The sequence below is a fragment of the Mandrillus leucophaeus genome, unplaced genomic scaffold (assembly GCF_000951045.1).
Source record: "Mandrillus leucophaeus isolate KB7577 unplaced genomic scaffold, Mleu.le_1.0 Scaffold93, whole genome shotgun sequence".
In the NCBI taxonomy this organism is placed as follows: Eukaryota; Metazoa; Chordata; class Mammalia; order Primates; family Cercopithecidae; genus Mandrillus; species Mandrillus leucophaeus.
Window position 1 is genome coordinate 4,343,622 of NW_012110141.1, and position 12,483 is coordinate 4,356,104.

At 41.3% G+C, this 12,483-nt stretch overlaps 1 protein-coding gene across 27 annotated transcripts in view; it reads right to left on the reverse strand.

Annotated features, from left to right (window-relative positions):
• TRPM3 (transient receptor potential cation channel, subfamily M, member 3) overlaps nt 1-12,483 on the reverse strand; it is a 990,741-nt gene that overhangs the window by 4,981 nt on the left and 973,277 nt on the right. For all 27 annotated transcript variants that reach the window (XM_011970184.1, XM_011970182.1, XM_011970181.1 and 24 more), the window contains one exon: nt 9,891-10,023. In XM_011970184.1, coding sequence (XP_011825574.1) covers nt 9,891-10,023 — 133 coding nt within the window. The remainder of the gene's footprint in view (nt 1-9,890; nt 10,024-12,483) is intronic.

Sequence of the window (12,483 nt, forward strand, 5' to 3'; positions counted from 1 at the left end):
ATAACAAGTTTATGTGTCTCATAGACTTGCAATTACTTTTTCACTATCTAGCCTATGGAGTTTGATTTTGCAAGTACTGTAGTTAAATTTTTTACAATGCAATCTGTTATATTTATTTATTTATGTTTGAGACAAGGTTTCACTCTGTCACCCAGGCTGGAAGGCAGTGGTGCAAACATGGCTCACTGCAGCCTCGACCTCCTCCTGGGCTCAAGTGAGCCTCCTGCTTCAGACTCCCAAGTAGCTGGGACTATAGGTGAGCACCACCATGCCCAGCTAATTTTTTGAAAAATTTTTTATAGAGGTGGGGTCCACTATATTGCTCAGGCTGGTCTTGAACTCTTGGGCTCAAGCAATCCTCCCGCCTCAGCCTCCCAAAGTGTGGTATTACAGGCCTGAGCCACTGCGCCTGGCCAATACATTTTGTTAAGTGTATAAAATACTTGTTCATTTAAGTCCAGAGGAGGATAGATGATGCGTTTCTGTAGCATGAGATGTTTTGTTTAACATACTTTAGGTATTGGGTCTCACTAGCTCTCTAGTGCTAGGAGAGTAATAAGAGGCCAGGGTAGTTTTATTTCTCCTTTTCCCTTTCTCTCTGGAGCCCACTGTGTACGAGGTTGGTCCTGACAGAGATGAAGTTGCTGTTTTGACTTAACTGTAGTCATTGGTCTGAGTGCTGTGAAGTAGCTCCTTGCCATGGCCTGTGCTGTGGGGTCCTCTCTGTCCACATCCCACCCCTGACCTTCAGCCCCAGGATCTAACACTATAGAGAAAATTTGTAGGTGAGAGGCAGAGCTGATGCACCAACACATAACAGAAGAGTCAGGACCTAAAAAGCCGTGTGTCCCTATAGCCCCAGCTACTCAAGAGGCTGAGGTGGAAGGATGGCTTGAGCTCTGGAGTTTGAGGGTGCAGTGAACTATGACTGCACCATGGCACTACAGACAGCCTGGGCAACATAAGGAGATCCTGCCTCCTTTTATTTAATATTTATTTATTTATTTTTTTCCTGAGACGGGGTCTCACTTGTCACCCAGGCTCGTGTGCAGTGGTGTGATCATGGTTCACTGTAGCCTCGACCTCCCAGGGCTCAGGTAATTCTCCACTGTAGCCTCCTGAGTAGCTGGAACCACAGGCATGCACCACAACACCCAGCTAATTTTTGTACTTTTTGTAGAGACAGGGTTTCGCCATGTTGCCCAGGCTGGTCTCAAACTCCTGATCTCAGTGATTGATCACCCGCCTCAGCCTCCCAAAGTGCTAGGATTTTTACAGGCAGAAGCCACTGCACTCAGCATTGGTCCAGAGCCAGGACCTGGTTGCCTGAATGTAGGCAGTAAACTGGATACAGAAACTGAGTAAACTGGACACAGAAACTGAGTAACCCAAGGAGATGAGAAGAAAGCAGAGGAGGTACAGGGGGAAGAGTCTCTTCAGGGAAAGAGAGAAGGTACGTGGTGAGAGCCCCAAGAGTGAGGAAGGATGACTGCAGGGCGTGGAACCAGGGGAGGGAGGCCTGTTGGAACAGGGCCAAGCAACTATTCTTGTCAAACCTTAACTCTACTGTGGGCTCTGAGATGGGCTGAAATGTAAGACTTGACTAAAACAATAATGGACTATTTTCTCCATTTTCTCCCAGAATTCTGGGTGTGAAACAAGCCAACCATTTAAATGTATGATCACTTAAGTCATGGACCTAACTGAGAGAGGTTTGACATACGGGTTATAAAAGAATTAAAAAGTCCTAGAGTCAAGGTTTCCTATGTTTGTTTCATAACTAGACTGGTTCCGTTAATCTTTTTTTTTTTTTTTTTGAGACAGAGTTTCGTTCTTGTTGCCCAGGCTGGAGTGCAGTGGTGTGATCTCGGCTCACCACAACCTCTGCCTCCTGGGTTCAAGCAATTCTCCTGCCTCAGCCTCCCGAGTAGCTGGGATTAAAGGCATGTACCACCACGCCCAGCTAATTTTGTATTTTTAGTAGAGACGGGGTTTCTCCGTCTTAGTCAGGCTGGTCTTGAACTCCTGACCTCAGGTGATCCACCCACCTCGGCCTCCCAAAGTGCTGGGATTATAGGCATGTGCCACTGCACCTGGCCTTCCTTTAATCTTTAAGAAGTTTTTTTGAGGCTGGGTGCAGTGGCTCACACCTGTAATCTCAGGACTTTGGGAGGCTGAGGCAGATGGATCACTCGAGCCCAGGAGTTTGAGACCAGGCTGGGCAACATGAGGAGATACGGTTTCTACAAAAATGAAAAATTAGCTGGGTGTGATGGTCCATGCCTGTGGTCCCAGCTACTCAGGAGGCTGAGGTAGGGGGATCACTTGAGCCCAGGAGACTGAGGCTGTGGTGAGCACAGATGGTGCCACTGCACTCCAGCCTGGGTGACATAGTGAGACCCTGTCTCAAACAAAACAAAACAAAGTTTCAATGTAATTGGGCAGGTGTCACAGATATAAACAGGCCTGAGGTATACACCAAGAGTATTGAGTCATGATTGTAGTCACTGAGAACTGATACTGATCAAAGAATTTGGGGGATAAAAATGGAGATATATATAAAAAACTTGTGGATAATTTAAGGAGACAGATTCCTAAAGTGACTAAGAAGAAAAGAGACACTGCAGAGAGGAAGAGATGCTATGAGAGGAACTCCTTATAGAAATTTCCCCCTTTCATATCTCCAGACCTCAAATGGCTCATTTCTGAATAATTCAAGTGGTGATCAGAGCAGGGACACAATAGGGTGCTGGAAAGCTGTTGGGTGGCCATGAGAGGAGGCCCAATAGGTGGGTGCAAAACCCCAGCTAAGATGATGACTAGCCTCTTCAGCCAGTGAGATGAGGAAAACAGCATTCAAAAGAAGATTCTAGCAGCACAGAACATTTTGACTTCCACATGCGATTTCTTAAGAATTGTTATGCTATTTTATGGAACCTTATCTTCTTTTCTAATAACCTTGAAATGTGGTGAAAGGAAATGAGGTAAAATAACAAAGTATTGGCAGGCCATGCCTATTCTAAAATTCCTTCATCCCCTGGTGCTGGCAGTGGGGTGCATGTAGGATGAGGGCAAAAGCAATCCCATATTTCATGAACTCAATCCTGTTGGGAAAGGGTACACAGGTTTCAAATCAAAGGCAATGATGCAGAATAGCTAAAGCAAACTCTTGCTTACCCACAGGTTGATATCTAATCTATGAATTATTAAGTCCTTTAGGGTCACCTACCCTTCCCTTTGGGTTAATTATCCTTCTCATTAACTCTGGGGAGAAAAAGAGAAACAAGTTTAAACTTAACTTGGTTAACGGAGAGACCAAAGATCAGCTTTGGAAAAAGATATGTTGGGTGGTGGATGAAGCTCAGCTTTTTGGCTTACACTGATTCAAAAAAATATGACTTACGAATTTCATATCCCTAAGTCATTTCTCTCTGCCATTGTTATAAAAAATTATAAGTTGAACGTACTATTTTTTCTGACTTTTTTTTAACTTAATTTTGTGGGTACATAGTAGGTGTATGAATTTATGGGGTACATGAGATGTTTTGATACAGGCGTGCAATGGGAAATAAGCTCATCCTGGAAAATGGGTAACTGTCCTCTCAATCATTTATCCTTTGAGTTACAAGCAATCCAATTACATTCTTTGTTTTAAAATATACAGTGAAGTTATTACTGACTATAGTCACCCTATTGTGCTATTAAAGAGTAGGTCTTATTTATTCTTTCTATTTTTTTTGTACCCACTAACCATTCTCATCCCCTCTCCAATCTCACACTACTCTTCCCAGCCTCTGGTAACCATCCTTCTACTCTTTATGTCCATGAGTTTAATATAGATTTGATTTTTTAGATCCCACAAATAAGTGAGAACATGTGATGTTTGTCTTTGTGTGCTTGGCTTTGAATATACTATTAATAGCCATGTTTCTATCACTTTTTGGATCTAGGCAAAATGAGAAAGGGCAAAAAACTTAATGGCTTGGGAAAGGATACTAGATTAAAAGATGACACTAGGAATAGTGCTAAATCCTTGCATTTGCTTAAATGTTGCCATCAAGGAAAAAATTCAAACCTCAAACTTCTTGTGACAAGTGAAGCCTGGCAGGTGGGGTGATGGTGGATGATCTGGATGCTTTAATCAAGAGTCTGGGAATTAAATGACTATAGGCAGGCAGATCAGGAGTGTAGGTAAGGCAGGCAGGATGTCAGACGATCGAGGCAGGGACTCACTCTGTGGCAGTGGAGAGCATGCCCAGTCCAAAGACATATTCAGGATGAATTTTAACAATCACTGCAAGCCCAGCAAAACAGCCCCGTGTGGGTAGATGCCACCCACAAGTCACCGTTTTTTGAAGTATGCTTTCAATGGGTTAAAGGAACCCGAAAAGAACTCCCTACTGTGATCACCAGAAAATGTAAGTAACCCTTAAGAACCAATGGGAAATAAAAAGAAATGCCAGGAAATTGGAGATAGAAAAAACTTTTCCTGATATTTAAAATTCTTAGATTCTAGAAATTATGTAAATTTGACATAAATTCTGGGCAGCATTATAAAATGGCTCAGTAGTAGGTAATGAAACAGATGGTATTTTTTGATTGCTTGAGAAAGATAAGGTTAACAGGAGACTGTATGAGATCATTATTAATCTTGCCCCTTTTTTGATAATCAAGACCAATATATTGATATAGATGCAAAATATATGTGATGTACATTGTGATTTTAGCCAGGAGGTTGACATCCTGGGCCACCTGGAGAAATGTGAATACTTAGCTGGCTAATTAACCAAAGGAGAGATGGTAGAGCAATGAGCTGATGTCATGAAAGATATTTTTTTGGAGTCATGCAGTGATCCTCTGACTTGGTTCACCTGATCTCTGCTTGTGAACATTTTGGTGAGCTATGTCAAAGATACAGTAAGTGTGGTTATCAAACAAATGATGGCCTAAAGTGCATAGGATGAAAAATTAATATACTAGATGAAAAAATCAGGATCCAAAATTACTTGAGGTGCTGAAATAATGAGCTAAAGGGAAAAAAATAAAGAAAAATTTTATAGTAATGAATATTAAGTCTTGATTCTAGGTTAAAACAGACATTTCACAAGAAGTTGTTTGAGTATATTGAATCAGCTCATGTAAAAAAAAGCCCTGGTTTAATTCATTGAAAGTGTACTCTGAACCAAAGATGTGACTTGGTTGTTAAGAATAGTAATATAATCTTATAGCACACCTAATGTGTAGGTCCAAAAATAATAATAATCACAATTTATTGAAAGCATAATACCTTATATATGCATCTCAATAACTTTTAATACTCTATAGTTAGGTCTTAATACTCCATTTTATGAATGTGAACATAGGTTAAGAGGAGTTAAGTAAGCTGCTCAAGGTCACACAGCTAGTTATTGCAGAATTAGTATTAAAATGTTGTTATACTATATTATGCACATTGTACTGTGTTCTTTCCATTATACCATGGAGAGAACTCTATATGTACTAGTCCAGTACATGGTAGGTGCTCAAAAAAAAAAAAGGAATTAAATCTAGGTTCTAACTACAACACAGGGAATTGAGTTTAACTTGGGCACCACATTTAAAGGATGTTGACAATTTAAAGTGCATACTTGAGAGAGTGAGCAGGGTAGTAGATGATCTTCTGGAAAGCAGGATAAGTAATTAAATGATCTTGGGATATCTACTTTGGAAAAGACACAGCACAGTGGGAGATGACAATGATCTTCACATATGCAAAACATTATTTCAGAGAGAAAAGAATTTTTCCTTCCTTCCTTCCTCCCTCCCTCCCTCCCTTCTTTCTTTCTCTCTCTCTCTCTCTCTTTCTCTCTTTCTCTTTCTCTTTCTCTTTCTCTCTCTCTCTCTCTCTTTCTCTTGCTCTCTCTCTCTCTCTCTTTCTTTCTTTCTTTCGAGGCGGAGTCTCGCTCTGTTGTCCAGGCTGGAGTGCAGTGGTATGATCTCTGCTCACTGCAGCCTCCACCTCCCGGGTTCAAGCGATTTTCCTGCCTTAGCTCCCACAAGTAGCTGGGATTACAGGTGCCTGCCACCACGCCTGGCTAATTTTTGTATTTTTAGTAGAGATGGGGTTTCACCATGGTGGCCAGGCTGGTCTCAAACGCCTGAACTCAGGTAATCTGCCCACCTCAGCCTCCCAAAGTGCTGGGGTTACAGGCATGAACCACTGCACCTGCACCTGGCCTTAACTTTCAGAGAGAAAAGTCTTTTCCTGTATTCATTCCTAAGACTGGTAGCATAGGCAGTTTCTTCTCCTTTCTAGGAGGTGTTCAAATCAAGGTTGGGTGTAACTAGACAGTGCATTCTTTCAAAGTAGAGTTCCTATATCCCTTCCTCCTACTCAGGCCTCGCTCATGCCAGCTGCTCAAAACATGTTTGTTAAGTTGCCATTGGTCAGGTGTGTGGAGGAAACAACTGCTTTGGGTACAAGCAATCTGTACTCAGTGACTTCCAGAACATTTTCCAAATGTACGACGCCAGAATTTTATATGCTCCACAGTGAATAATTCAGCACCATCCTCTCCCAAGTTTGGACTTATAGCTGTCCATTGGTTTTCATCAGTGGTTCTCAAAGTATGGTTCCCAGACAAGCAGGGTCAACAATAACATCAGTATCATCTGGAAACATTTTAGAAGTGCAATTTTCAGGCCTTACTCCAGATCTAGTGAATCAGAAACTTTAGGGATAGGAAGGGGGGCTACCCAGCAACCTGTGTTAAAACAAGCCCTCCAGATGATTTTGAGACCTGTTAAAGATTGAGAACCACTGGGTTGGATGTGTCTGGTCATCCCTGCTGGGATGCACACAAGAACTCAATGAGGTTGCATGTTTCCTGAGGATGGAGGCCTGCCTTGTGGATCCTTAGTGTGTGGCGTACTGCCTGGCAATGGTGAAAGCCCAGTATTCACATGTTGAAACAGAATTGAACTCATAAAAGGATAGTGAGCACAGCATTTGATGGAACAGGCATCAAGAATTGGTTATCTTCAGCCAAGAGTCCACGACTCCTCATCGGGGGGCGGGGGGAAGCTAGTCACCAATGTTGCCTAATAGATGAAAAGCTTGGTTATTTGAGTATGATTATCATTAGTTAGATATTGTCCCAAGTAAAGCAGAGAGCATTGGTTACTCTGCTGGCGCATTATATTCTAGAATTGTATTGCTCTAGATGCATCAGGGTCATTGCTATATAAAAAAGAGGAAAGACAAGGATTTTTCAGAATCAAGTTCCTATGAGGTGTTAATGATATCCTGAATATTGTATTTAGCTCTTTACATGCCACTGTGATGCAAAAGTGTGATTGAATAATGATCCATTTAAATGGATAATTATGGGAGTATCTTCATATTTCTAAGAAGATTCATGCAAATACAACCTGTATAAATAACTTGTGTTTTAAGGGTAGTGGTAGGAGGAGGAGTATGAAGCTCACTCTGGAAAGAAACTCCTTGTCCTTTAGTAGGACAAAGAGGCAGCTCTTAATGTTGTTGATTTCAAATCTCGGTTACTGGGGTTATCTAACGTGAATGTAAAATTATATTCTACATACTGTATAGAATATACACAGCTAATTTAGGTAAATTTAACCATATGTACCTTTCCAAACGTGTGTATATACATACATATATGTACATATGTGTATATGTCTCTATCCCTATCTTTCTCTCGCTCAACCAAATGTAAATAGGACAGGTGATTTCACCTGCCACTCCATTCAGAATGGACATGTTCTAGAAGATGTTTGAGATTGGTAATATGGATCTACTCTTCCCTTGGTTAGTCTCTGTTCCATTGCGCACCCCATGGTGTTTCTGTTCTGCTGAGTGCAATTTCAGTGTTGAGAGACATTATTTTTTGGTTCACTTACAAATGCAAAAAAAAAACCCAACAACAACAATGATAACAACAGCATTAAAATTCCAAAACCCACACAAACAGAAGCAGCAGAATGAAGCCTGGCTTAGGTTTGTTTCTCTGGCCCTGGGCTTGGTCTTGAGGTCATCTTGGTCTTTCAGGCCCCTGTTACTCCAGAAGGTCAGCCTAATGCCTAGGACACAGGGAAGGTGGGTCTACATTCTGTCCTGGACGTCTGAGAATTGCTCACCTTGGCCATCCTCTTTGAGGATGGAGCCCTGTAATCACCCAGAAAGGTACAGGGCCCTGGGGAAGGAGTGTTCTTAAAGGGTTTGCAGGCATGGGGCCAGAGGCTCAAGTGGATGTACTGTAGTTTCTTTCTGTTTCTTTTCAGAAAGAATTAGCGAAATGGTCACAATTTATTCACATGCGCTGGTGCCTGCACCTCCTTGTTCTTGTTCCTCAGGGAGGCGAAGGCTTCCTTGCATCTTAACACTCTTTTTTCCCTACCCTCTTTCGCCCCAGGTCTACGGCTTTTCTGAATTTAAAAAGCATTTCAAAGGCCTGTAGACAAACGCTTTGTAAACATGTCTGAGCAATGGGTAATGTGTCCACATAGAACAATTTCTGGGGACCACATGGTTATATGTCCATTAATAAATAGCTTTCTCAAGGCCTCAGAATGAGAAATATCTTCAGATTTTAGTTTCTTCTTCCGTTTGCCAGAAAATTGCTTTACATTATATCATCATAAAATGGTCTATTTTGCAGCAACAGATGTGTATAAAATCTGTGCATGGCTTTAGACTTTATTAGTATTGGCTGAGTACCGATGGATACTATCACTCAATGGCATATGTGTATATACCTACTTATATAGACTGAATTCTTCAAAGAAAGAAAGGGCCAGGGACAAAATATACCATTTATGTAATTCCTACAGAGCCACTAGAGAAGCCTGAAGTGGATGAGCAGACAAAATGTCATTTCATAAAAACTTGAGGTGACTGCTTTGAATCTTAAAAGCCTGAGTCATACTCAATAAAGTCATCAGTATGTTAGGCCTTTCCATACTATTTCTAATTTACTTCTGCCATCTTTATATTGCAAATGCTTAAAATGTAAAGTTACACCTATGTTTTGTAATATTCTGGGTGTTCTTCGGAATAGTGGTTCCCAAATGCTAGGTTTTGCATGTGCCAGCCTGGAATGAAGTTTTTATTAGTCTACAGCAAAATAAGAAAAATAAGAAAATGTAAGTGTATTTTCATAAAGCTAGACTTATTAGGTTTAAATAATTCTCTTTATTTGAAGATCTTGCTGTCTCTCTTTTTAATACCCTGAGGTGTATCCTTTAGACTGAAGATTTTTCTTATAGCCCTGCTGGCTATACTATTTGTCCAATGAGATCTAAATGTATATAATCACTTGGTAGAAAAATCTGCTTTTATTTATTTATTTTTTTGCTTTCATCTTGTTCTATAAAAAGGAAAAACAAAACAATTCTGGGGAAAAATCCTAATTATTATTTTAGCTAATTTACAACTCTCTTACTGTCATTTATTCAGAAGGTATTGGGCATCCATATAAGGCAGGCACTAGGGCTGTTGAACTCCTTTGAAAAAGACATTCAATAGTCTACACAAAACATAAATTAATGGAGAGCCCAGAGTCAGGTTGAGTCTCATTTGGTTTTTGTCTGGGTCAGAACTTTCCAGTGTCTGCTCTGAGCCAGCAACCTCAGGCCTGTCCTGTACTCAAAATTCTCTTCTGTCTGGGAGGACAGCTGCTACTGCCTGCTAGAGAAGTCTAGGATCTGTAAGGCTGAGATTTTGATCTATAGACACTTGGGGCAATGTTCTGTTCTCATAAGCTCCATGATTTCTCAGACAAGAACAACAAACACAAAAGGTCTGTTTTGTGACTGTGTGAATAAATTCAGTGGATAAAGCATGCCTTGGCACAACACATCTGCGGGAGGCATGTGTCCACAGAACACACCTTTCTGAAGTCACCCGTATCCTCTCATCATTAGACGAGTTGAACCGATCGTCCTTTTCTCTGAAGTATTCTTCTATGCACTGCTCTTCAAAGTCATGTACTTTCTTGAGCTCATCATCGGTTATGAAGAGTTCTGAAAAAAAAAAAAAAAAAAAAGGAAGCCATGAGGGAGAGAAGTAAAAGCGATGGCATCTGATTTGTGGGACTAGTGACATTCCCAGTATAAATCCAGGTGGGAAAAGGGGCCTAGATTCCTTGCTAGGTCTCAGATGAAATCCAAATCCAATTAGGCAACTTGCATCACCGTCGTCTTTCTGGACATGAAATTTATTATGGGTCTCTGAAGTTCGCCTGGGCATATCTGGTTTGCTGCAGGAGCTGGGTAGAATTAGGCAAGTTGCAAGGCCAGGGAAAAAGCTAAATCAAGGAAAGGGAAGTTATTCAGAGCATAGAGTATCTTAAAAGCTCAAAAACTTCTGGGCTGGGGGTGTGGTAGAGAGACATTGTTGATTGGCCTTACTAAAAGCCCTTTTGCAACCACATTCTCCTTTTCCCCTTTCCTGCTACTGAGCTTAGAAACCCAACACAAACATTTCCAGTTTCCCTTGAAGCTAGCAGCAACCACAAGGACCCAGTTTGGGCCAAGAAACAAAAGAAGTCTGCTGCAGGGAGGAGTGGTGTCTTGGGAAGAGATTTTATTTTCCTGATAAAATAGAGAGATGTGGTTGCTTCTTTCTACAGTTTTTTACCTTCTCCTCTTTTTCCTGCCTGGAACATGAATGTGATGACTGGAGGTGAGGCAGCTATTTTGTGGCCATGAAACAAGAAAGCACAAAAGGAATAGCTGAGCCTAAAAATAGCAGGACTCTGGATCTTTGACTTCAATGAGCCATCGTTGAGCTCTGGACTTTTCACTTTTTGTTAAGTGAGAAAAAGAAAACCTTATTTATTTGCATTATTGTTAACCTGGTTTCTGTCAATAGAAGGTAAATGGATTCACAACTGATATAGCAGTAGAAAGAGCCCAGTGGAAAATTGAACCTTTAAGTTGTTTATGAATCAGGGTTGGAGGAGAGAACTGCTTTGCCAATTCTTAAATGGGACAAGTTGCTCTTCTAATCCCCATGCCCTCGAGATGTGATAGGGATTGTTCCAAATACTTGGAGCCCTGGAGTTTGGACCCTCAGGGATTTAGTTTGCTGAGGTGCCTCTTGCTTGCTTTGAGACATTAGCCTGAATTTGCCTGGGGCATGGAAAGTATGAATGTAAAAGCAGGCGAGAGAAAAGAAAATACCAGAAATCAGACTGCTCTTGTCAAATATAGGAGGCTTCCTGAGGTGAGGAAGACCTGTATCACAGGGGACACTTGAGATTCACTCATGAAATTACACAGAGCATTAGCCTGGAGGGAGGGGAATGAAAAAAGGCAGTTAGAGAGGCCCTCAAAGCTCAGATGATTGCTATTGCTGCTATTGCTATGTTTGAGACTCAAAGGAATATATTTAACACTTATTCTGCTGGCACTTCATTTAACTTCTTTGGCTATGTGTAATGCCTTTTTAACAAAAATGAAATACTATTTTTTAAAAACTCCATCAATATGTCAACTTTTAACAATAAAAATTAAATTTTACATTTCAGAGTGTTTTTGTCTGAGACTCTGCCAGAACTTGGCAGTGCCCTGGGTTCTTTTAATTAAGGCTACAGATGGATAGTGAAAAGTTCACTTTCCCCAACTGATTCATACAATGCAGTCTCTGACTTTCACCCTTTCCGACCCAGCCACAGCACTAAAATCTTTCTTCTCTGAGAAAGCGGACATGGCTGCTCTTCCCTTCTGAGCATCCAGTGACCTGGCAATGCTTTTATTGCTACCATTGGTCATAACAAGAAAACCCTGAACAGCAGCTGCATGGAGCTGACTCCCACCTAGCCCAATGTCTGGCTTGTTCAGGTTCTCTGGCCTTCTGTGAGGGTGTGAGCACCAGAAAGGAAATGGATCTCTGGACCGTCCTACTTCCTGCATGGTATTCACAAACACCCTCTTCCTAAGCTCTCTGGATAAGTGACGTTCCTCTTCTACCACAAATGAGTCATGCTTTATTGTAAATTATTTTGGGACTCTGAGCTAGCCCTCAGCATGTTTATCCACGGTAGGCTATCATTCATTAGAGCATCCCACTGCCCCTGATTTTGTATCTCATGCTCCTCCACATTGGCTAGAGTTCCTGAGTCGAGAAGCTTAGGGTTTATTTCACAGGTCATCCACCCCGACCCCTCCAACTTTTCTCTTTGCTTAAATTTGTGTTTCAGATGAAAACAGTGAATTCTGGAATTCCCAGGTCTCTCTAATTTTAATGTCTAAAAAGAAGTTGGGCATTGCAAGGTCAGGGAGGGTTTTAAGAGCTTCAGATTTAGAGAAGCTGTTGACCAAATTGTTTTGGTTTCAAACCTTAGATAGACTGGTGACCACAGAGAGAGAGGTAGACTCCTGGGCTATAATCCCAGAGGCTCTTGTTCAGTAGATTTGATGTAGGTGGCCTGTTTGACATACTTTGAGAAATTGTAGGAGCTTGCTGGTATGGGACTGGAT